Raw genomic sequence first — 24,363 nt, 5'->3', positions numbered from 1 at the left:
CGCTAATCTCCTACACAACACTGTTTTGCGTCCAATAAAGTGCAACATCTTTTCCGCAGCAAACACTTCACACCAGATACGAGTCTTCTTAAGGTGGAAAGAAATCCCGCTTGGTCCCGTTTGTAATTGTGCATTGGCATTAGCAGCGGGAAGATATCACAGTAGGGCACACCGGTTACAATCCCCACCCCTTTGCGCGCCGCGGTGACTCAATGACCATTGTTTTGTGCGACAGTGTTTCGATAAGACGCAACTAACCTCAAGATGCGTTGGAGTGGTTTCGGGACAGGGTCGGAAGCAGCTATCTTTCGAGTGGCGTTTCCGTTTGCGCACCGGAGAGTGCCGGCTAACCCAGTTCTGCGTGATAGCACCTCGCATCGGGTATATAAGGGTAGTGTACCGGGACTTCTGCAAGCATTACAACTCTGGAAGCTGGGCCTAATAGTCGTCAATCGCACTAGTCGCAATGTCTCCATCCGCTGGCATGGTGAGCTGTTTGGGTGTCGCGCTGGTTCTACTGCTGGGCGGTGCGAGCTGCACACCGGTGGATGTCTCACCATCCGTGCAGGTGTCCATCGAAACCATCCCGGATATGGCAGCGTACCGCAAGGCAAATCCCGATCTACACCTCGTGCCACTCGCATCCCGTTCGGCGACCGTGCCGGAGGCCGGCAGTACCCGGCAGGTGATCACCTATACCATCGGACAGCACTCCGCCGGCGAGCGGTTGGTCGGCATGGCATCGAACCAGCAGTCGTGGGCGACACCGCAGGACGTTAAGCTCGAACTGCAGTACCCAACGGCCGGCGTTGGTGCCTTCGTCACGTACGTGGAGGTAGTGGTGAATCAAAGTTCATCCGCCGGCCGGGGCTACATCGTGTCTGGTGGTGTGGGTCAACGCAACGTGCGACTGGTGATCGAAGCGTACGACACATTCTTTTTCAACTACAACGCCGCCATCTACGGACGCTAGACGGTAGCACGCGCTGTATCCATTCTCTTTCGCCGCGAGTGCCATGGTGCGGGGAGAGAACGTATCAGTGAGTGTTCGTTGCAGTGTGTGAGTCTAGCAGAATAAATTGTTTTCATGTATTGAGTATAACCGATTATAATAGCAACACCTGGCCAATTTGTTTTTTGACAATTTGACACCTGGCTGAGTCAACATGTTTTGTATAGGCAGTTCGCACTTCTTCGCCACCGTTTGACCTGCTTTCGAGTGTTTGGTGTGCGGGAAGCAGTTTGCTACTGCCAGCCAACGCTTAGTGCGCAGTGAAAGCTACTGCAATCAACCCGTCATTCTAAGGTGTCTGCTGCTTCGAAATGCGTTCGCTACATCTTGCACTACGTCTCGCTCTGGTTGTTTCGTCCGTGGGCGTGCTGCTGACATCTGCCGATGGCAAAGAACACAACTGTAAGTGGCGCAGTGGATGACCGGCAGTAGCCCGCACTCACTTCTTACCCCCCCCTTTTCAAGACATTTTCGATGCGTCCGAGCTGGACTGTCCCGGCAATGTGACGTACGGGCCGATCACGCTCACCGCCTACCATCCACTGTTCGACTCGGACCGGAAGCGGGACTATCTGGACGCCGAGAACCGGAAGCTGTACACGCTGCAGGAGTACCTCGACAACCGGGCACCGTACGTGACGGTCGGGATGGATCCGGATCTGCGGTTACCGTACGGGAAGGAGGCATGCATACCGGAGCTGAATCGCCATTTCCGGCGTGCCGTCCGGTTGCAGGTGCGCGACACACACGAGGATCTTCGCGGCGGTGGTTACCGGCGGGTGGACATCTGCGTGCGCACGCAGGAAGATAGTTACGACGATGTCGTCAATCTGCTGCAGGTGACGCTGGTACTGTGAGGGTCGTGAGTGGAATGGCGAATAAAGCGAGAAACCCTGACGCGGACCATGGGACCAACAAGAGCACATTAAAAAAAAAAAACCGGAATTCTTCTTGCGTGTGCTGGACATTACTACCGCCAAGGGGCGGCCGTTGTTGTTTGCAGAAATCGCCTTATGACCTTGAACCTCCTGGGGTGTTATCTTGGCTCCGGCATTCTGATACCAACCGGACCGGATCCACCCACGGGACCGGTTTTTGTTTTCCTACTGCGGAAGGAGCTGGTGCCACCGTTGGGTGAACACCACGAGCAGGTCAACCGATGGGCCAAGCGCGCTCGTGTGAGTGTTCGTGCTGGGCACGTTTCTTCGATCCGGTTTGTTTGCAAACCCGCGTCTGTACCATTGTGCGAGTGCCGAAAATTCCGATCAAGCACCACAAACGCTCCGATCAGAACGTTCGAGTGTGTGAGAGACCGAGAGGAATCGGGAGAGAAAAGTTTCATCATGGAGACGATCCTCGCCACACCACACGAAGAGCGGTTGTTGTCGTTTGTGATTGTTCTTTTGTCCGGTGTCTCCCCCCGCTTATCGCCGATCATCACACTTTCCTCTGGTGGAGCGTGCAAAGGTGTGTGCGTTTCGGCACGATGGTGCTGTTGTGGACGTATCTGCAGATCTTCATCATGCGATACATTTCGCTCAGTGCACAATCGGCTGTGAAGCTGAGCAAAAGTTCTGAGCATCATTCGGGCCTAGGAGCGGGGACGAGACAGTGCGAGAGTAGTGTCGAAGGTGCGTGAGACAAGTGTTTTGGTTGGTGACCAGACCAGTCTTCGTCCCATCAACTGGCATCGCCTCATTGCGGTCTCGTTTGGTGATTGCCATCCGGAATATAATATGCGGTTTCCATGTCCGCTTGCCAACCGCTGGTGGCCGGTGTTATCGCTGGCCACCCTCTCTCTTGTCACCTGCGCCGTAGAGGAGCTGTTCGGTAGGTAACACACCGCCGGTTGGGTGCCCCGTTTACGCATACCTCATTAGCTTTCCCTCCCAACCACAAAGAGAACGATAAGTGTCAACTGCATACGGGCGAGGAGGGAGTCTGCAGACGGGCGTCCGGCTGTGCCTGGTTACGGCCTGCACTGCGTGCGCACGAGATCACCACCCAGCAGCTGGTCAACTGTGGGTTTGAAGGTGACGAACCGATCGTCTGCTGTCGCACCGGCGACGGGCACACCAAATCGAAGTAAGTGCCGGTTTGCGGGTGGCTCCCTATTGACTGTTTGCTGCTGGTCACGCCTCTCTGAAACTCGCCTCTCCCTTTTGCCTAGCCGGGTTGGCGTGCGGGCATCGGTGAAGGCTTGCGCAACGTACGACGGGAAGCTCTCGCGGCTGTCGTACCACATCGTCGGTGGCAGCAAATCGCACATTGGCGAGGTGCCGTTCATCGGTGCGCTTGGCTACCGTGAGGATGATGCGGAGGACGGATCGGCGTACAAGTGGGCGTGCGGTAGTAGTCTGATCACGCTCCGATTCCTAGTCACCGCAGCGCACTGCTGCAACAGTACAACGTTCGGCGCGCCGGTAATAGTGCGGATGGGCACGGTGAATCTAGTGAAGCCCGCCTTTCCAGAGGAAGTGCAGGATCGCACGATCAAGGTAGGCACGGCCGCCCGTAATCTGCAAAACACGCAACCAAGTAACCTCAACCATTCCGCCGCCAGACCATCATCGTGCATCCGAAGTACAAGAACAGCCAGAAGTACGAGGACATCGCGCTGCTCGAGGTGACCAGCCAGTTTATGTTCGACTCGGTACTGCAACCGACCTGCCTCCATGTGGATGACGCCAATTTCGATGATAAGACCGTGCTCTATACCGCCGGTTGGGGCTACACGACGCATCGATACTCACCGGAAGCGCTAATGCAGACGTACCTGTCCCCCGTGCCGGAGGAGGAGTGTAATAAAGCGTACGCCATGTTCAAAGCCCGCATGAAGGATGGCATACGACCGTCACAGTACTGTGCCGGCGGTACTACCCACCTGGTCGATGGCTATCCGCTAGCGAATGATGCGTGCGAGGGTGACTCAGGTGGTCCGCTGTACTATGTCGCCGGTGGTGCTTACGAACCGAAGTACTACCTGCTCGGTGTCACCTCGTTCGGGGCCGGCTGTGGCTCAAATACACCTTCCGTCTACACGCGCATCTCGTATTACCTGGACTGGATCGAATCGCACGTGTGGCCATCAGACTCACGCGATGCAGCGTGAGTTCCCTTGTGATCCTATCTTAACTTCCTGGAAGTAGTTGCCATGACCCTAATGTTACCCCAAAAACGGATTCCTGGAGATTATACCGGAGATCTGATACAGCGACACGATGGAGTTACGCTCTCCTACTCTTACATGGTACTAAAATGCAAGCAATCTAGCTTCAATACCTCACGACACCCGTGTGGATCTCCGTAAGTCTTTGTTGTTTTTGAGAAACGTGCTATGTCCGAGACTTTAGTGATTTATTTTTTATTTATCGGTAGAACGACCGGGCCGTATATCGGGGACGTCCGTGATGTTGTTGTGAACTTTTATACAGACGCGTAGAGCTTTTCTGTCACCACCACCCAGTGTCAGAAGTTCAGCGCTCCATACTTGCCTACTAAGATAAGTAAGATAACGTCTTAACGTTATGTCTATTTGGGCCTACCACGCCTCCTCTGTCCATGTGGACGTCCTAGGAGGACTTTATGGGCTGGGTTGTCCGGAGTTATTCTCATGACGTGACCAGCCTACCGGCGAGCCTATTCCGCAGCTCATAGAGCTCGTCATTGTAGCGGCTCCTCCATTGTCCTTCCACACAAACGGGGCCTTCTCCTTCCTTCCTTCTGAGTATCTTCCTTCTGAGTATATCCTAATCCTTTTGAGTATCTTCCTCTTGAACGCAGCTACGAGGGTTTTGAGATAGAGTCCATGTCTCAGAGACGTATGTGAGTACTGGAGCTAATTAAGTTCTGTATAGTCCCAGCTTCGTTCTTCGCGACAGGTATTTTGAGAGAAGCTTCCTCAGACTGCAGTATGACCGGTTGGCATCAATGTCACTGTCAGTGCTCGGACACCATCGGTTTTATTCTCGCCGTGTTAACTGATGTTAACGCCTCTGTTGCCCAAGCATGAATGTGCAACTTTGGAGCACCAGCGAGAGCAATGAGCTTTATAGAACATGCACACGGTGCAAAACAACACAACCAAACCAAACAAAAGAACGATCCGGCCCCGGAAACCTTGAGGGTGATAATTCGCGTGTCGAACGGCGACGTGCTCCATCCCCGACCGGTGTTGGAACGTTCGCTACGACCCATTTTAGGCCGCCACATCGTGTGTCGCCTTCTTGCGCTTTCTGCGTCTCGCTTGCGCGGCCGGGATCGGGTGTCTGGTTGCGGTATTTACGCAGGTTCCGGGAATACCCCCCAGCGTGGGGTGGAATGCGTTTTGCAAATCTGTGTCGCCGTTCCGGGAAGATATCTCACGACAGGGAGCGTAACTTGTTTTGTTGCAGCGGAAGGAACGTTTGTGCCCGAATGGATTTGATCTGTGTGGAAAAATCTGGAAGTTCCTGGAAGTTTTGCCCATGGTGCTGCAACTCACTCTTGGATGTCTTCGATTAATGGACAATCTGTTGAAGGCTTAATAAGACTAAGAGAAAAAAAAAACGGACAAGGTTGTACTATGAGCAGCTAATTTGCCTCATTCGTTTGGCTCAACTCCCAGCATCTTAAGGGTTTACAGAGATCTCGCTCCGGGAGACTGATTAGAGGGTGCCCCGGTCGGAAGTAACACCTCGTGTACAAACAGAGACCACACATACACGCTCGTTAAAAATCCCCCCAAAGCAAAGCGAATCGCCCGAGTGGGAACGCAGCGACTCATCTGTGCGCGGTGGCCTCGCACGACGAACCCGTTAGTCGGCTTCGTGAGCTTCGTCGGCGCAGATCGTCCAGTGGCAGTGAGCAGAGATCACACGTCCACCAACCTCAGCGCAACCTTTTTTCGCTTCCCCCCACCCCCCCTCAGCCGTGTCTAGGACGAAGGTGGTGGTGTTCGAGGGTCTCCGTATCGACAATCAGCTGCGTGTACGAAAAGCGACAGACACCTGTGGGACAGGGTGGATGATCGCCATCAATCAAGCAAACGTCAGATCAAACCTCTTGCAAGAACGGGACGAAAGCTTAAAACTGCTCATCTGAATGTCGTCCTGCGTTTTGCTACGAACGCTATCCTAGCGACACTGCTGTAGCTCGCAACGTCCCGCTCTATCTCCGTGCCCTGTATATCCGTGCGGGTGTATTTGTAGTGCCTTAACACGTGCAATGGTTCAACCGTAACTGGATCGCACACCACATCCCGACCGTTTTGACATTCAATCGCCGAGAGTCGCCCGTGCAGTGCTTATTGTTTTATTTTCGGTTTATTCTCGCACTTCGCCGTGACGCAATGGTTCGGGCCTGAATCCGGGCGATGGCTGACCGTTGCGCGAGCGAGACACCAGCAGTGCAAGCGAGCGAGAAAGGCCAATGACCGGTTGCGGTCGTCTCTACCATTGGTAATACCCCCGTGCAGAAATCGCAGCGAACGGCCGGGCCGACCTGTTGTGTGCGGTGCCCACAACGAAAGCGCTCAAACGTTTCCTGACAAACAAACCCAAAAAGGAGAAAAAAAAATACCCCTCGACATCGGTGTATTGGTACGCGCCTGGAATGCGGCAAATAGCGGGTACACTTCTGCTGCTGGCAGCTGCTACTGGCGGTGCCCTCTGTCAGATGCTTTACGGTAGGTACTGGGCAGAATTGGATTTCCCAACATGTTTGGGGGGGGAGGGGGGGAATTTGGTTGGATATAGAGGATCCGGTTCGGTACTTCGGAATCGAGTACCTTCCCCCCCTCCCCTCCTCCCCTGTTTTGCAACGGAGTGGCGAATGTTTTGTGGTGTGCATTGCTGGCGATAGGCGAGCGTTGAAAAAAAAAAGCTTCGCAGCCAGAACGCTGCGATTGATAACCTGCAGCATGACCCCGACGGTGAGCCAAAACAAGCGACAGGGAATTGGGAAAGATTGAGAGAGAATCGGGCCGGGATTTCTCCACCACCCGTGTTCATTGTGGAGCGTGTCGGTTTCGGGAGTCTGGGGAGTGCGTGTGGCATGCAGCACGTACTAATCTCCCGACTGCACCCTGCACACAGCCGGCCTCACGTTTGCAAGGCCCTCGTCCCTCGCGCTAATGTGCGTCTTGTTCTTTTACTTTCCCAGAGGGCGATAGGTGCGAGTTGCGCGATGGTACGGCCGGTGTCTGTACCGATGCGACCGCCTGTCCCTGGTTTCTGGAGGTGATCGTCAAGAACCGCCGCTTTGCCGACCGTGTCTCGTGCGGTTTCGATGGGCTGGTGGAGGTGATATGCTGCAAAACGAACGGCACGGTCGGTGCGCGACCGTCCGGCGTACGGTCCCGGCTGGCATGCGAGCAGGTGCCGAAGTACACGTCGCGCCTCACCTTCCACATCATCGACGGCGAGGAGGCGAGCGAGGGCGAGTTCCCGTTTATGGCGGCGCTCGGTTACCCGACGGAGGAGGACAGCCAGAACGTGAGCTATCGGTGCGGTGCGAGCCTCGTATCGACCGACTTCCTGCTGACCGCCGCCCACTGTATACCGACGAACGATCGACCGACGGTGGCCATCCTCGGTACCAACAATCTTGCCCCCGGTAATCATGGCGTTGTGGTGGGAATCAAGGTATGAGTTGTGCCACCTGTTCGCCTGGCGGTTTAAAGATGTCTAAACCATTTCCATTTCTGTGCGTTGTAGGCATTCTTTCCCCATCCGGAGTATCGGACCAATCGGAACTATCATGACATTGCGCTAGTGCAGCTGGAAAGACGCATCGAGAACGAACCGGATGTGAATCCAATCTGTCTGAACGATGATCTAGCGGATCTGCCCGAGGCAACGGTACTCACCGCGGAAGGATACGGCATCATCGATCTCGACCGTATGTCTATGAAGCAACCATTCAGCCCAGCTGTCCCACCCTTTTCTGACCCTCTTGGTAATCTCTGCTTTAGGTAATCTCCGGTCGAACCAGCTGATGAAGGTGAACCTTACAACAGTCGCGTGGCAAAAGTGCAACCAAAGCTTTGCCGACAGCAACCTGCTGAAGAACAACCGGAAGCTGCCGCAGGGTATCGTCGCGACCCAGTACTGCGCTACCGGTCGCGAAAACGAAGAAACGAAGGTGGTGGGCGACACGTGCCAGGGCGATTCTGGCGGGCCACTGCAGATTATGGACGACGGCAAGTACAAGCTGGTCGGTGTCACGTCGTTCGGGAACGGTTGTGGCAGTAACACGCCCAGTGTGTCCACGCGTGTCGCCGCCTACATCGACTGGATCGAAAGTATCGTTTGGGCATAGGGACGTGGGACCGTTCGACTTAGACGAAACTTGTTCCAAATAGATTTCTTTTGCGAGCGCGCCATGGTTAGAATTTTAAGCAAGTAGACAGAGAGATAGAGGAAGAGGGATATATATGATATACAGAGCAGGAGAGAGAGAGAGAGGAGGACAATTAAGAAGATCGTCTAAACGATTTGAATGAAAATAGCACTACGGAAAGTGTCGATCACCGAACAGATTGTCACACTATATGGGCATTAACAGTCAATACTCAACGATGCAGCCTGTCGCGAAAGTGTGTGGTTTCTGTACGAACAGGACAAGAGCAAGAACACTTGTACAGCTATAAAAGTATATTAAAACAAACACTCATAGCACAATCTACTGGCTCGTTCGCTTCCCCCTTCATCCACAATGTATTCCCGCTAGCACTCGCCAGGTGGCAGCACCAGCAAACTACAGCTGACCTTCCCGAGATGTGATGGAGACGCGTGATGCTTAGCACCATACTATCATCTGGGTTGGATACGCGTTTGAGCCCGGCTGAAAACTGGTTTCCCTGCTGGATTCCCTGCACGTAACGTAACACCCTTGACCAACCGTTGCGTGGTGTGTGTGTTTTGTGTATTTTCACGCGATAAATAAGATGACAGCAGATGAGAAACAAACGAACTAACGGGCGCGATAAAGGCTGTCCAATGCCTGTTGTTCTTGGAGGTTTCATGTGTACCATGCCGCATGTAGCGGTTACGGGTAGTGATGTATGACAGAGCATCACCATCACCAAAAGATCATCACCTTACGCTTGACCCATGACGTTACAGCGCGATTAGATTGTAGTACAGCCGTCCTCATACACGGTGTGACTGTTAAGCTACGAGCAAGCTACGAATTTGGTTGGAACAACTGTTTCGGCGTCTGCACAAACGAAAGGGCACGGTCGGGAGCGGGGAGCAACCTCTGAAGCTGTTCTACGGATCAAGGTCGGTTGCTTCTCGGCGGGTTTTCTCCTCTAGGTCAAGAACCACTAAGTTCGCAGTAGATGCCTGTCAAACCGGAACTACTGGTCGCCGTTGGTGTGATCTCTTCCGCATCTTCTTGATTTCTTCTCCTACACACTACCTTACACGATCGCGAGAGAGAGAGAGAGAGAGAGGGAGAGAAAGAGAGACACAAGGGAGTAAGAGATGAAGGTGTGAAGAAGGGTGAAGAAGTTCAAGCGACTCGTTATTTGCGTGATAAATAACTAAAAGCACACCCATACAACCGCACGGGCAAATGAATTGATAGTTGATTGGGAGCGTGTTGCTGTTGCGTCGCGGTGACACAGCCACAGTGCAGCGCTGGCCGTTTGCGTCGAAGAAGCTTTTCGGGCATTGTTGGTGTTTTTTTGTTGTTGCTTTCGAGTGCCGTGCGAGAAACGTTGTCGTCACCTGTCGATTCTGAGCGGAAAATCGATCAACACACCATACACCCACACCCGCACACGCACTTGCGCACCGTGTTGTGTGCGTGCGAGCGTGAGAGATTGATTGTTTACATCGTTTGGTGTGAGTCGGTACGGCCCCTCGAGTTTACCAGCTGTGCGGCTGCGGCCTTGCGCTTCACTGGTGACGGTGACGGCGAAGGTGGTGGAACCGAACCCGAACTGTCAATCTGTCGGGCCGGGTCCAATGTGTGACAGTTCGGGGTGTGATCGACGAGATATGGGCACGTACGATCGCCGTCGGTTGCCTGTCGGTGACCTGCTGGCATTGGCGCTACTGGGTCTCCTATGTGGTCGTGTCCTGGTGCTGGCCGCTGATCGGATTGTGATGGAGGACGACCCGATGCTGTACGGTACGTATGATTCGGCGTAAGCCATGCCCAGCGACCGCTCGTGTGTTGATTCTCTTTCTCCTCCCCTCCCAGAGGGTGATGCATGTGGGCTGAAGAACGGGTCGGTGGGTGTTTGCCGGCCGGCGAACCAGTGCGAATGGCTGCTGCAGAAACCGCCACCACCGTTGGGTGAGCTGCGAACCTGCTCGTTCGACATGTCCATGCCGATCGTGTGCTGTCCGACGCGGGTCGAGTCGCGTCTGACGAACCCGCCGGTGAAGCGCATCAGCGCGACACAGTGCGAACAGTTCCCGAACATGACCGGACTAGCGGACCACATCTTCAACGGTGTCGTCGCACAGTTTGGCGAGTTCCCGTACATGGCGGCCATTGGGTACGTTGCACCCAACGAGTCGGAGGCGAACTCTCCCTCCATGTTCCGGTGTGCCGCCAGTCTGATCTCGCCCCGGTTTCTCCTAACCGCCGCACACTGTCTGAGGGACAAGCCTGTGTTCGCTCGGCTCGGCGTACTCGAGCTTCAGCCGGCCCGCATCGTCGACAAACCGCTGGACATTGAGATACTGCACGCGACACCCCATCCGGACTACCATTCCGTCCGGTACCAGAACGACATTGCGCTGCTCGAGCTGGCCGACCCGGTGACCGGCGACTTGCCGTTCGTCGATCCGATCTGTCTGTACACGAACGCGACCGGTGTTCCGCTCGGCCCGGAGCAGACGCTTTCGGTGCAGGGCTGGGGCACGATGCTGCCGGGCGAGATCGAAACAGCGAACCGTCTGATGAAGGCGAACGTCAGCATCGTCGAGCGGGACGTGTGCGCGAGCAGCATACCACGGAACCGGCGCAATCCGGCCGGACTCCATCCCGGGCAGCTGTGTGCGCTTGGGCGAAACGAGCGCAACGAAACGATCGCCGACACCTGCCCGGGTGACTCCGGTGGACCGCTCGAGCTGAACGTCGACGGGCGCCACTACCTAGTCGGCATTACCTCGAACGGGCATTCGTGTGGTTCTCCAATCCCGGGCATCTACACCGAGGTAGCGCCGTACCTCGACTGGATCGAATCGATCGTGTGGCCGAGTACGTAAAGCAGCTCCCTTGCAGGGCCACAAACACCTGCAGCGGAGCGGTACCAGAATTGAGATGCGTGGTATATCTGTAATTTAAGCACCAATAAAGGAACTTTATGTAACGCATTAGCGTAAATACAATGTGTGGCAGTAATGTGACATTCACTCAGGACACCCTGTACTGCAGTTGATCGATTGACAGGGACGGGTGGATCTTCAGGAGTTTTAAACTGGAATACTTTACTTTTCGAACCATTCGAACCGCCGATGCTCTAAAGGGCTACTAGTAGGGTTAGCATTTAGGGAATCTCACTAAATCTTCCTGATTCCTGACAGCATCAAGTCCACAGTGGAAGAAAGTCATTAACCACACAGTTTCTGGTGAATATATATATATATGCAGTCGGATAGAATCAGGTGTCAAGTGTTCCTAATGGACGACTCCAACTCGTTTGAATAATTGATGACTTTTGGTCAACAAACTTCAAGTTCTGGTGATTTTCCATCGCATCGAACACGCTAACCATCGCTGGAAGTAAAGCAACAGAGCTCTTTTTTAATATATTCGACATATACTAGTTTGCTTATCAACTAGCAGCAGAAGGCGGCAAATCATGACAGTGTTCGCGAATTCTTCGAATTTAAATGGCGACCTTCGTATTCAGGGTAGATGAGGCTTTCGGCAGTCACATTGCGGTACGAAGCAGATGTTTGATAAAAGGCTTCAGAAAACTCTTCTACTATCAGCTCAGGAAGTGAGGAGTCATTGAAATCGGGAAGCGACAAGCTCTTTGGAGGATTCTTGAATGTTTGAAGTGGAGATTCAGCTTGCTTCAATCAGCTCAAAGATTTATTCAGATCCATAAATCTGAATCAGACTCACCCAAGACTACCTCTAAACAGTTGAGGTTTTAAACATGGTGGACGTTATCAAAGAACCTTCCTAAAACCAGCTTACTGCCATGAAGCGGTCAAGCCGTACAGCTTGTATTTGCCAAGTGCGTCATGTAATGACTTGTTTGTAAAAACATCCTTTGCAATGATAGTGGCTTTAAAGCAGATTGACATCAGCGATCAGGGTTTCTGCCAGGAAACTCCAAAAGCATCAGGTTATCAGTGTTTTTTGTTCATCTACCCCGTTCCGTAGCAGATGTGCTCGTAGGCGCATCTCATATTACAGCGTCACTCCAAAACCCGGCGTAACGCTCGCGCGCGCGCAGTTTGCAACGCACGCTAAAACAAGAACTTTTCGGGGTCTGAAACTCCAACCTACCGGTGGGCTCCCGGGCGAGCGTTACCGTTTTTTTGTTTTTTTTTTTTTGCGTATTGAGACTGTGTACCCACTGCTGCGTTCGTTGCACACACTCACCGAGCCTTTACCAGCACAAAGGCATCGGCTTAGAAGTCGTGGTTTCCGAGGGAAGTCTGTCAGTTTCGTGTGGAGTTTGGTGGCGATTAGTGTTGGACGAACGTGCGCGCGCGACATCGGTCGATCAGATCGCATTGGAACGGGTAGCGTACGGGACGGGTTTTGCCAACGCTCCAGAGGGCGGTAAATGTCAGTCGTGCACACTGCCGTACACCGTGCTGTGTGTGGGTTTTCAATCGGGTGTGTGTGGGGCCATCAAGTTTCGGGGAAGCGATCGCCGTTAAGGACGCACGGTTCGTGCAGGCATGGCTCATCGACTGGGTACGTTCGTGCTGCTGCTCAGCCTGGCGGCTGCCGTGCTGGCCGCACCCGCCACGGACACCGTCTTCATGGACAACGTACTTTACGGTAAGTGAGTGAGCGCGGTTCCGCAATCAGCCGCACACCAACCAACCGTCTGTCAAACGAACGGACCCGATCCGGCCATCAGAGCAGCACGAGCGTGTGCGAGTGTGTGTGTGCGAGAGATGAACTAACCGGTTCGACGACAGTCCAAGGTTCTCGCTTCTCACTTTCCCTTCTCCGCCCGGGCGGGGAGTGCGGATTGCGGGAGGATTCATTGGTTTGCTAAATTGTTTAACAACAGCAGCAATAAAACGAATGTGATCGCCTAGCCATGCGTGTTGGTGTGAGCCGTGAAGAATTACTTTGCGTGTATGCGTAGAGTGCGGAAGTGCACACTATACACCACCATTAGACGGTCGGCAGTACTGCTCCGGCTACCACACCGCACCAAGAACGCACCAATGCAACGTGGCCCACGCATTCCCATCCCAAAACCATCTCCAGTGCCCGTTCGGGTATTCCACACCGTTGGGCACACTCGCGACCCCAAAAATAAACAATCCGGTTTCGTTTTTTTTTTTTTCGGACCCAACAAACCGGAATGTGTGGGAGCACCGGGCAAAAACCTGCTTTGCCGTGCAGTAAAACGAACAACACAGCGAGCAGAGGAGCTGATGCGCAGCTGTGCTAAAACCGTGTGTTCGGGTTTTGCGAATTTGCTAAGCGGTTGATAACGATCGCTTATCGCCAGGCACTCCTATCAGGTCCTGGACGCAACGCAAACCACCAATACCGGGCCGCCACTACTACTGCTTAGCGCGTCGCTAGTGTTCGGGTTGCAATCGGGCAAAGAATGTGCTAACGAGCACCGTTCTCGGTTGGCGCGGTATTAGTGGACGCGATGGTTGCGTGTGTGGTACGTACGTCGCTGCGTCGCTGTAGCTTACGTGCTGGCCAGGATGCTGGTAGCGCCACACACGGGAAACGAACTTGGTGCGATACAGGCAGATAACGCACCGAACAGCGGTACAATGAGACGACGGCGTTGGCACTCACGGTCGGTGCCGTTCTTCTGCCGTCACGGTACGGGTCAGTCGCCTCTTCTTTGGATCGTTCTCGCGTTGCTGTTCGTCCTGCTTGGGACCGTGATTGGGAGTGCGGGCGATTTTAATTTCCCGTCCGAACCTGACGGACTATACGGTTAGTTGCGTGTGATGAATAAGTTTCTGTTTCCGAACGTGTATGTGTGTGTGTGAATGTGTGTGTGTATGATAGTAATATATTAAATGTGAAGGAATTGCGCGTTACACATCGCCGATGGAAACGTTACACCTGGGTGTTGGGATTACGTGAGATGAGTCATCCTGCAGCCGCAGGTGACAGATGACGCATACAATCAGTCGCAACAAGCAATAAACACTCCAAACAACTTCGCTTCCGCGTTACAGATATCTTTCGAAACAGCTTTTTTTTTTCTCTCTGCAGAGTGTTTAAGGTCACGCTTTGTTTACCTTGATTGTTTTCTGCCTCTTTTTCCCTGTCTCCCCGTACCTCTAGAGGGTGACAAGTGTGGTCTGCCGGGGTCACAGACAGGCGTCTGCCGGAAGGCTTCGGTGTGCCCGCAGGGCGTTCGTGCCAACGGTGCCCGGTGCGAGTTCAGCGGTAACGATCCGGTCGTCTGCTGCCCGAACGCCGGTGCCGGTACGAGCAACCGCATCACGACGGCTCAACACACCAGCTCAACGCGCATCGCCAAACAGGAGTGCGACCGGTTGCAGGGTGCATCGTCGCAGCTGACCGATCATGTGTCCGGCCGGCGGCTGGAGGCAACCCTTGGCGAGTTTCCCTTCATGGCGCGGGTATTATCTACCGACGATCAGGGCGAGGATGTCATGTGCGGTGCGTCACTGATCGCGAAGCGGTTCCTGCTGACGGCGGCGCACTGCTTCGAGCATGCGTCACCCGCCAAGGTGCAGCTGGCGATCGTTAATCTGAACGAAAAGGAAAAGGACGAGTATACGGTACGGCAGCTGCACATGCATGAGAATTACCGTAAACGGATGAACGATATAGCGTTGCTAGAGCTAGAGGAGGACGTCGTTTACCAACGGGACGTTGGACCGGTCTGCCTCAATACGGATATAGATGATATCGGGTCGACGGTCAATCTCACTGTGATGGGCTTCGGACTCGATGGCGATGGTAAGGAATGTTACAGCTATTGTCGCTTGAATGTATTCCATTATGGGTACGGCTTATTGGAAAACTTTTCGGAATTTTCAACTTATTTCTTCAACCTTTATCTCTTTGCTTTCGAGTCGTTAGGATATTGGAAGTCTCAGAACACTATTTCTTCTGCTTCTGACCTTACAACTTCCAATATCTCACTAAGGTACTATCGCCCAGTAGATGCCTAATGAGATTCAACTATTAATATAAGGTAATCACATTGGTTTAGACACGTCTTTAGAGTGACACCAGACAACTCAGCATGTAAAGACTTTCGAAAAAGTCCACCTTTGTAGAAGTCGTGCGGTATGTCGTGATAATTTCGTTAACGTTCGGAAGAAGTTCACGTCATAGTACATTGAGGATCTGAACCAGAATAAGTATCCTGGTGTGAGTTGAAAACAACTCCAGTAAGCCATACCCATTGTGCGTACAGCTCATGCAGTGCCTCAAAATCTGCTGAAAAATTTCTACCTCAATACACCCTACCCAACCTCAACATACTCATCAATCCTTTTTTTCCCCTCCCGTTTAGGCCAGCGCACCAACAAGTTGTGGAAGGCAACGGTCAATGAGGTGTCGATCAGCAAGTGCCAGCAGATGTTCAGCTCGACGTTTCTGAAAATCAACATCAACGAGAATCTTGTATGTGCGCTGGGGGAGAAGGTGGAGGACGAGTACACGGACGCATGTAAGGGCGATTCCGGTGGACCGTTGGTCATGCAGGTGGGGCCAAAGTTTTACCTCGTCGGTGTTGTGTCGACCGGGGCACCGTGTGGTGCGGCGGTACCCGGCGTGTACACCCGCGTCTCCCGCTACCTGGACTGGATCGAGCAGCGCGTTTGGGGCAACCAGAGCTGAGCGAGGTGCCCGTAACCCTCACGTGCGCTAGCAAATGCGAACGTTCCGCTCCAGCACCAACCATACACATAGCGTAATGTAAGATAAGGCAGCGAACAGATAGTTTAGCGAACAGCATCTACGAATCGATGCGTCGTAAATGCTTTCAGTTGTTTTTTAAAACGAAAAGAAAAAAAAATCTATGATAGGCGTTGAGAGGAATGCTAAGGTACGAACAGGTTTCGCTAGCGTTGGTTGCGCTAGCGTTCTTTTTCACACTACCAAACACTCGATTATTTAGAGCGACCACTGTCCGGGGGTGTGTATGATCTTATTTCCCTTCTTTCCTGATTTTATATGTACAAAACAATACAACCATTATTGTTCTGTAGCTTCGATTATCTAGCACGTGATAACAATAAATAAACCTTTTCAAGATAACGCAGATGTTCACTTGTTCGTCTTGATTAAACCCAAATACACTGATCAACTATCCGATCCTGAAATTTCACTGCTCCAACTATTTTGGTAATCTATTCCAGAAACTACCAAGAATTCAAAATTTCGTGCACTGAATCTTTGAATAGAAATATTAGAAAAAAACTCAAAATATATAAACCAACTTACTTACAATGTATTATTTCATTTCAATGCATCATGCGTTGCGTTAAACGGTGTGCAAAAGCTCCACCGCTTCCAGATGGCATGTGCGCCAGTGGCGCCATCTGTTGGATTTTTGGAATTCAAAAATTAAAAACCGTTGGTTTGAATAGTGTGCGTGTTCGGAAGTGGATATCCATTTTGCTTACGCATTACGGCGAACCATCAATGTTTTCGTTAAGTTACTGTTGTATTTGTCGGAATCACACAAGCTTAGCACGTAGAAAGTTCCTCTATTAGTACAACTGATGAACTATTAGTACAACGCAAGTTGCCTAACCTTTTTTTTTTTTTTTTGAAGCAGTATACCATTTTATTTTTTGTTTCAAAACGTTTGTGTGGTTATTTTCACGTACGGGTGTGTTTGTGGTGATGCCACGTTAATGGGACAAAGGGAATACAGGGAATGAACTGTTTCGCAATACGTTGCGGCATGAACATGTAGTATTCTTACTTGTACGTTTAGTTTACTCTCTCTCTCTCTTTCTCTCTTTTCTCCCGCTCAATTAAAATATTGTGAGTAATGACACACACTTACAATACTAAATTCGCATCGGACGCCATAGTGCAAAGAATTGCACGCGTCGTACCGGTATCATAAATAGTGTTAGTAATTCTGACTCATCTGACACATCCGCAAGCATGTTTGTTTCAAAACAGGGCGCCATCACGAACGTCGCTATCCTATCCGCAAGCAGTTCCGTTTGCTTGTTTTAGCTGATTTTAGTGTTTTAGTGTTCGTTTATTCCCGGTCCGCCATTTTGTTTGTTTGTTGAACTCTTCCTCAAAAGTAGTGATGGAACAAGGAAAATCGGTATAGAAATGCATCTGTGTGGCTTAACCGGGAGAGCTTGAGCTGTACGTTGCGTGCCTTACATTAACACACACACAAAAAAATAAAATGGCCGCCATGTTCGTTCGTATCCTCTTATCGCTTTCAGCTGTGCTTGCGTTCACTTCAGTCGTGTTGTTGCGTGGCCTGTTGATGTTGTTGTCACCGTTACGGATCGGTTACCACCGGGATCGGCTTCACGATCAAACGCCGACGGTCCTCCAGCGATTGGTTCCGGGAGCGTCCGGGCCATTGTTTCTGCTACCGGCAGCGAGTCAACAAACCGGCAGGAAGAACGGAAGAACAAGAGTTGTGGGGAAGGGTTAGGTGATGATACGGGACATTAGGGGATGGTGGAATGATTTGGAAACAGGGCGAGGAAAAAAAAACGAGAAGAAGAAAGAATGAAGAGCATTATTTACTTGCGCACTAGCAGTTTGGAGGTTAGGGTCTATGGTTGGCCTGTCTATTTAAAGCGGAAATGGGAGATTAGAAACGGAACCAATAAGCCCGACAAGGAGAGTAGGGTTTGACGGAGAGTCCTGTTTTAGTTGTGGCGGTAGGGAGCTGGGATAGTACCGGTTTTGTATTGTATCACCGCACTCTGCCACGCCGCCGACCGGAAGGTAAAAGGGTGTTTGTTTCGGTGAAAGATAGCAAGCAGGATAGGTATAGAGAGGCTGTAGCTGCACTTATTTAACCCTAGGAACTCTGGCAAACCTGGCACCAGATGAGGTGTGGGAACAATGTACAATTGTGTCCAGAAGCGAACCACTACCCCCTTTAATTACACACATACACACACTAACCCCTTCTCCGATTTTGTCCGATGGTTAGTTGGTATGGCATATGATTGGGAGTTTGTTAGCAATACCTGTGACTAGCGCTCTCACCTTCACTCCACACATCGCCTATCAAGGCCGGCAACACGCTCTGCAAAAAAAAACCACCCCCCAATACTGCTGCTGCTTCGAACGGGGGGAAAGTAACAAACTTATCAACGTCCCACCTGTTGTCCGGGCCCGTTCCATCACACTAAGCTTATCCTAAGTCCTGCTTCTGCTCTAACGTCTACAGTTGTCAGCATCGCGGCATATGCCGCAACGGTGCATGCATTAATCTAGGAAGAGTTTCTTTCTTCGGGTTTTGGTAATGTTAAAATGGGTGCGTGACTGGTCAGCACCGGGACAAGTCTGGAAGCTGGAACCGGGACTCGAGGTCGAGGTGCTCCCGGGGTGGAGTACTTCCGGTGTGCCCGCCAAGGCTACGCTTCCCTTACCCGGAAGCGGCAGAGCGCGCTAAGGCGATGGGTCGCTGCTGCTGTTGCTGCTGCTGCTGCTGATGGTGGTCCCAGTACGATGCCACCCCGTCATATGCGTAGAATTCGTTCTGTCCGGAGACCGGGAAAAAAAAGAGGCGGATTGTACCCAGAAATTCGCACCGCACGAGTGTTCGGCACGGAGAATGGAGTGTACAGTTTTAATCGATCAGTCCGAGTAACGCAATTCGTGGCAGAGTGGGGTTATACGTTTGGGTGGAGGGAGTATGCCGAACGGTTTTGGGGAGGATCCGGTAGTGGAGCAAGTAGTTCAAAAGACATCATCGAAAACATAAAAAATAATTTAAAAAAAAACGTGATAATAGCGAAGTTATTACGGGAAGTAGTATCGAGATGTCCACAGAGAAGAGGATATATATTAGAGTGTAAAGAGTGGCAGATGTGAATAGGAAAGAAAGAGAGAGAAAGAAAGAAAGATAAAGAGAGAAAGAGAGTAAGAAAAGTTATATAAAAAGAACGATATTCGCAGAATCTTGTGTACGTGCGTGTAACGCAGAACGAGAAGACCTTCAATCGGTGCGAAAGAGACGGAAAGCATGCAGTAGTTCAGTAGTAGTAGTAGTGGTTATAAGAAGTTTCAACTATTCTTCATTCACTGGATGTATCTCTTTGGTATTCTACATATTGTTTCGATTAAAGGTTAATGGTGAAAGGAAGTAAGGAAGAAGGAAATGAACTCGTAGGTGTTGCGTGAGGTACCATCACCCTAGCGTTCCTGGGTGCTGGCAGGATCCGGAATGGATCCTATGCGCTCGATCCGCTGTGATCCTTCCCAGGTTCGGTGTTGGTGTCGTGATCAGTGGAAGGAAGGGTGCTAGTACTGGTGGTAGTAATAGTAGTAGTGGTAGTAGCAGTAGTAGAAGTGGTCGGCGGCGATGACGACGACGCTAGCGTTGGTGGTGTTGAAGAAGACGGCACCGGAAGCACGTCTGCGGTCACATCTCCCATGCTTACCGGTAGACACTTGCAGGCGCTACGATCAAAGTGGGATCCGCTGGTGCACTCCTCGTTCCGCGGCAGACAGTCGCAGGTACACGTGTTCGGGTTCCACTGCTTGATCTGCCGATCCTGTAGACAGCGGTTCCGGTCCTCCTTGTTGGTGCACTCGCACCGGCAGTTGTTCGGATTGTACACCTGCTTCTCCGTGCAGTGCCACTCCTTCACGCGGCACTGGCACTTGCACCGGACGTGTTCCTCCACCGGTACCAGCTCGAGATGCGAGAACTTGTCCCGCTTGCCGCTGCGATACTCCAGAATATTCACCTATAAGGTGTGTGAGAAAGAGAGCATGTTAGCGAACGATTCGGGCTATTCGCAGGTATTCGTGGTGTCGTTGGGCAACCTTGTAAATAATGGTACGGTTGGCAACGGGTTCGCAGACGAGCTGGTTCGTGTTGCAGCAGCCACTGCAACGCTTCACACGCGTGCAGGAGGGATAGAAGTAGAAGCGTGGACTGGTCAGATTTTCGGGTCGTAGACTAACGAGTTGCGAATCCGGTTCGCACGATGCCGGTACCGGATTAACTCCAATGTCACGTCCACTGTACTCTGTGGAAAGAAAGAAAGGAAAAGACAATCATTTCCGTATTCTTATTCCAGGATGTGAAGGTGTTGAAGCAAGACTTCTTAACTTCGCTACATCTTAAGCTATGTAATACCAGTATATACAAGATGTGAGATCTGCAGGTTCTAAGGAAATTTAGAAGGTAGTTGAAAACTCTCGAATAGTTTGTCATCATCAGATTCTAGGATCTCTCTATTCTAGGAGTCGCCAACTCTCCTAACTAGCATGTTGGATGTAAATGTCAATAACAGGTTAAAGACTTTCAGATGACTTGGAACCGAGCACTTACCTCCACCGTCCATAAAAACACGCTGATCTATCGAGTCCGGATCGAGCAGGTTCAGCATATCAGTGGTAGAGTTGAGTTCGGATAGCTGACGTGCGTAGTCGACGGGCAGCTGTAGCAGAGGGGAAAAGAGCAAATTTTATTATTTTTGATAATTATTCTATAGTTAACCATCAAAATGAACTAATATTAAGATAGTGAGAGATGGAGTGTTGCGTTGGTGGGGGAGCAGTAGGACTTTAAGATGCAAAGCAAACTATTGCTTCTTGTAAGAGGTTTTTCGAATGACTCACGAGATCGAGGGTTGATTTGAATGATACTTTGGGAATTATTATCTCATGGGATGTAATATGATATTGGTTGAAGTTGTGGTTAACTACCTCGTCCAAAAACAGATTGACCTAAGCGACCTAAGCGAGCTCCACATTACCCCTAGTAGATGCGCAAAGCTTCAAAGCGAGCTTCAAATTGCAATCTTGTCTCAAGAAGGCCCTTTTTATTGCTTCCTGGAACTACATTTCAGCAGCTAAGCGTGCCGTAAAATAAAATGCATAAAGCAACTGAAGTAGACGAAACGCAACCGCGACCTACATTAGATATGGATGTGGGCATTCAGTTCGTCCCATACCTTGACCAACTTCAACTACGCGCAGCTAATAGCTGTTGGGCAATTTCGGGCTGCAATGATTGCGATAGGTCTCCGACTCTTATCAATAGCCGAATAGAGAGAGAGAGAGAGCGCGCGAGAGAGAGTAACGCGCTACCTGTGCTACATTCGATTGCATGTTCTTAATCTCAACTACGGAGTAGCTCATAGATGTGAAGTTGGTTTCTATTACCTGGTGGTAGTAGTAGCAGCTGTGGCGTAGCAGTGAAGTAGTGACTAATGTATTTTTTTTTTCATTACATTTCGCACTTCACACACCATAAACGAGGTTTGTTTGCGCCGGTAGCTGGGTGTTCGTACGCGTACGTGCTATTCTTGAGCGTAGCCGTATTCGTCTACCGTGCCCGTTTCGGTGGATGTGTGACAAGAATGCAGGGTTGAACAGTGTAGAAAACAAGCCTTTCCATCTTTCAAACAATGCTCGCAAACATTGAACACAAGTTTAGCAGTCCATGATAAAATGTCCATTTCAATAAAACAACTGTCACATTGGCTTGAACAAACGTCACACAAAGTGAGGCACCTAAAACCCTTCAAGAAATGGTGATTTTGCATTTATTTCTTACGAAACTCATTAAGCAATGAAAAATTTGGTGTAAAACAGAAAATTAAAGATGCGGTTCTTTGAAAACAGGTTTAACTAAGTTAGACAACAAATTGTATAAGGGGGCACACTTGCCCCGAGTGCCGCTATACAACCAAAACAAACATCGCCGAATGACGTTTGTTCAAGCCAATGTGACAGTTGTTTTATTGAAATGGACACTTTATCATGAACGGCCAAGTTTGCGTTCAAGCCGTGGACTGTTGTGTTGCTCAAACCGCGCGTTGTGTTGCAGATAGAAACGCTCCTTTTCTACACTGGTAAACCCTGTAATAAAGTTTTAAAAACCATAACGCGACGAACGGCCATGACCGGCGCACGGCACCGGGAAGAAATGCCGGCCAGAGTACAAAGTACCCTGTGAACACTTCTGAGTCCCCCAATCCACTCGACTAACCAGTGACGGACAGATAAGAGTTCTGGAGAGAATCGACCTGTGTTTTATCTACCGGCACTAGAAGCAGCGAGCCAATGTTCGATCGGTATAGACACTTGCCATAATTTATCATTCGACGAATAAAAAAAAAGGAGGAACAATAACCTCTCTCTCTCTCACACACTCTCCGTCACCTCTCCCACTGCCCACTAGTGTCAATAGTTCTAAGCCCGTGCGCCCTTCAACCGGTTCAGCAACTGCACCTACATGGGCCGCGTTACGGGTGTTGCGATGGATTAGTCACTCGCCCGGGCGTCGCACACATTCCTGCGTGTCGGCGGGGTTCGTCGCGTGTAGGCCGGAGAAATTATGCTCGTCCGGTTTATGCCGTGCGTTGTCGCCGGTATGGCGGCCACGGGTGATTCATAGCCGGGTGGATGTCCTGATCGAGCCCTCCGTTAAGCGAGAAACCGCAACCCTCAGGGCAAATGCCCAATGTTTTGCACAGTACCTTTAGAGCTTTTTTCGCGTGAAAACTGTGCGAAAGGCTTTTCTTTTAGGGGAGCAGCGATCTCTGTTTTGAGCTGTCTGCGCCTTGGTTGACTCACTCGCCCACAGACACAAAACGGTGCGCAACCTGACGCCCGGTTTTAGGGGCGACGGCCAGCCCAGAAAATCCCATTGGCCCTTTTGGTTCGACTCCAACACCCCCGACACCCCACCCGCACCTACTCACCCCGTAGAATTCTTCCGAACCATTGTCATACTCATAGCGGGCGTCATCTTTATCCCATTCGTCACTTGCCTCGTCGGTGCGGCGCCGGGACGATTCGCGCTTCTCCTTCGCGAGCGTTTCCCGCTCCTGCTCGTACCGGGTGCTCAGCTCGTCCGGGAAGATGATGGCGCCGGTCCGGTCGGATGATTGTTGAGCCTGGACCACCGGGACTGTGCCGTCCGGTAGCAGCATTAGCATCACCACCAGTGCCGCCAGCAGTTCTGAGACCATTTTGCTTCACACTGAACTTACCACACACACACACTGTTGCAGTTATAATACGTTCTGCGTTAAGCACACCTCGGGTTGAAAGTTCTCTTCTGTTTTACCACACCAAAGTCACTTGCACGCTTTCGGTAGATTGTTCACTTTGCTGTCACTATCGTATCACCAAAGAGGGGAGAAGAATAAACAAACAAATATATTCACTTTCACCTTCCGTGCGTAACTAGCATCTTTGTGGGGCGTGCAAAGCAATGCATCCACCTTTCCGATAAAGGGGGGGGAGGGGGGGTTTTGAGTGTGACTAAATCGAAGTCGCCAATTCAGGCCGATTGGTGACTAAAAATAAAGCGCACCACGTAGAAAAGCCACGCGTCCGTACGAAAGGTGGACTAGAAAGGGAAACAAAAATGGACGCGTTCGGTGGTAAGAAGCAGGAGGCGAAAAGATGCAACAAGTATGTGACCGTTTCCACACCCCCCCCCCACCCCCAACCCTCCCACCCCAGAAACAAACAAATTCCCAGCAGAACTGAGCGAAGGTGAGGTGCTTTGGGTGAGGTGTGGCAGGTCAGCTTCGCAGAGATATTAATGTGTAACTGGCCGTGGGGACCATTCCACCAACACTTGGAGAACGCAGAGCGTGGAGTGCCAGCAGCGAGATGACAAATAATGTTGCATTCCTGTGGAGCTTTCTCGTGTTTCGAGGTTCGTGGACGAGGTTCTTCCACGAGCCTCAGGGTGCTGTCAGTAAGTGGGTGCACCGTCTGACAGATCGCTAATGCTTCACTCTCCAAAGAACCGCACCAAAGAGGGCTCGACCGTAAGAATGTTGCCCTATTATTCATCCGGTATCTTCACTCCACGTGGAGTCCGGTCGTTGCGTGTATCAATACATCACAGGCGTTGCCGAACGCCGGTGTCCATCTTCGCCTACTGCAGGTGACACCGGACAACCGTGCATAAATGATGGGGGCCTGTGTGGCCTTTTTGCTACAATTATGCAGTTGCAGTGCCCGGTGACCCACCCCGAACAAAGGAAGACCCACATCCT

At 51.3% G+C, this 24,363-nt stretch overlaps 6 protein-coding genes across 6 annotated transcripts; 5 read left to right on the top strand and 1 right to left on the bottom strand.

Moving 5' to 3' along the window:
* The first annotated feature begins 466 nt into the window (after positions 1-466).
* Positions 467-973, top strand: LOC128713581 (uncharacterized). The gene has a single exon (XM_053808479.1). The coding sequence runs from the start codon at positions 467-469 to the stop codon at positions 971-973; it is 507 nt and encodes a 168-aa protein (XP_053664454.1).
* Positions 974-1,323: 350 nt separating this feature from the next.
* Positions 1,324-1,869, top strand: LOC128712820 (uncharacterized). Its single transcript, XM_053807694.1, has 2 exons — positions 1,324-1,414; positions 1,478-1,869. Exons 1-2 carry the CDS (start codon positions 1,324-1,326, stop codon positions 1,867-1,869), a joined length of 483 nt encoding a protein of 160 aa, XP_053663669.1.
* A 629-nt stretch (positions 1,870-2,498) lies between these two features.
* Positions 2,499-8,311, top strand: LOC128718415 (uncharacterized). Its single transcript, XM_053812045.1, has 8 exons — positions 2,499-2,643; positions 2,914-3,097; positions 3,183-3,510; positions 3,576-4,120; positions 4,796-4,833; positions 7,154-7,635; positions 7,708-7,891; positions 7,965-8,311. The coding sequence occupies exons 1-8, from the start codon at positions 2,499-2,501 to the stop codon at positions 8,309-8,311; spliced, it is 2,253 nt and encodes a 750-aa protein (XP_053668020.1).
* A 1,688-nt stretch (positions 8,312-9,999) lies between these two features.
* LOC128718404 (serine protease persephone-like) lies at positions 10,000-11,220 on the top strand. The gene is made up of 2 exons (XM_053812034.1): positions 10,000-10,132; positions 10,205-11,220. Exons 1-2 carry the CDS (start codon positions 10,000-10,002, stop codon positions 11,218-11,220), a joined length of 1,149 nt encoding a protein of 382 aa, XP_053668009.1.
* A 2,727-nt stretch (positions 11,221-13,947) lies between these two features.
* On the top strand, positions 13,948-16,006 carry LOC128710095 (serine protease persephone-like). Its single transcript, XM_053805138.1, has 3 exons — positions 13,948-14,116; positions 14,474-15,118; positions 15,681-16,006. The coding sequence occupies exons 1-3, from the start codon at positions 13,948-13,950 to the stop codon at positions 16,004-16,006; spliced, it is 1,140 nt and encodes a 379-aa protein (XP_053661113.1).
* A 2,746-nt stretch (positions 16,007-18,752) lies between these two features.
* Positions 18,753-23,319, bottom strand: LOC128718394 (uncharacterized). The gene is made up of 5 exons (XM_053812023.1): positions 23,050-23,319; positions 20,670-20,778; positions 20,159-20,364; positions 19,771-20,079; positions 18,753-18,866 (listed from the first exon to the last, which is right to left on the bottom strand). Exons 1-5 carry the CDS (start codon positions 23,317-23,319, stop codon positions 18,753-18,755), a joined length of 1,008 nt encoding a protein of 335 aa, XP_053667998.1.
* Positions 23,320-24,363: the final 1,044 nt, after the last annotated feature.

The sequence above is a fragment of the Anopheles marshallii genome, chromosome X (assembly GCF_943734725.1).
Source record: "Anopheles marshallii chromosome X, idAnoMarsDA_429_01, whole genome shotgun sequence".
Lineage (NCBI taxonomy): Eukaryota > Metazoa > Arthropoda > Insecta > Diptera > Culicidae > Anopheles > Anopheles marshallii.
This window is presented reverse-complemented; position numbering and strand designations above follow the sequence as displayed.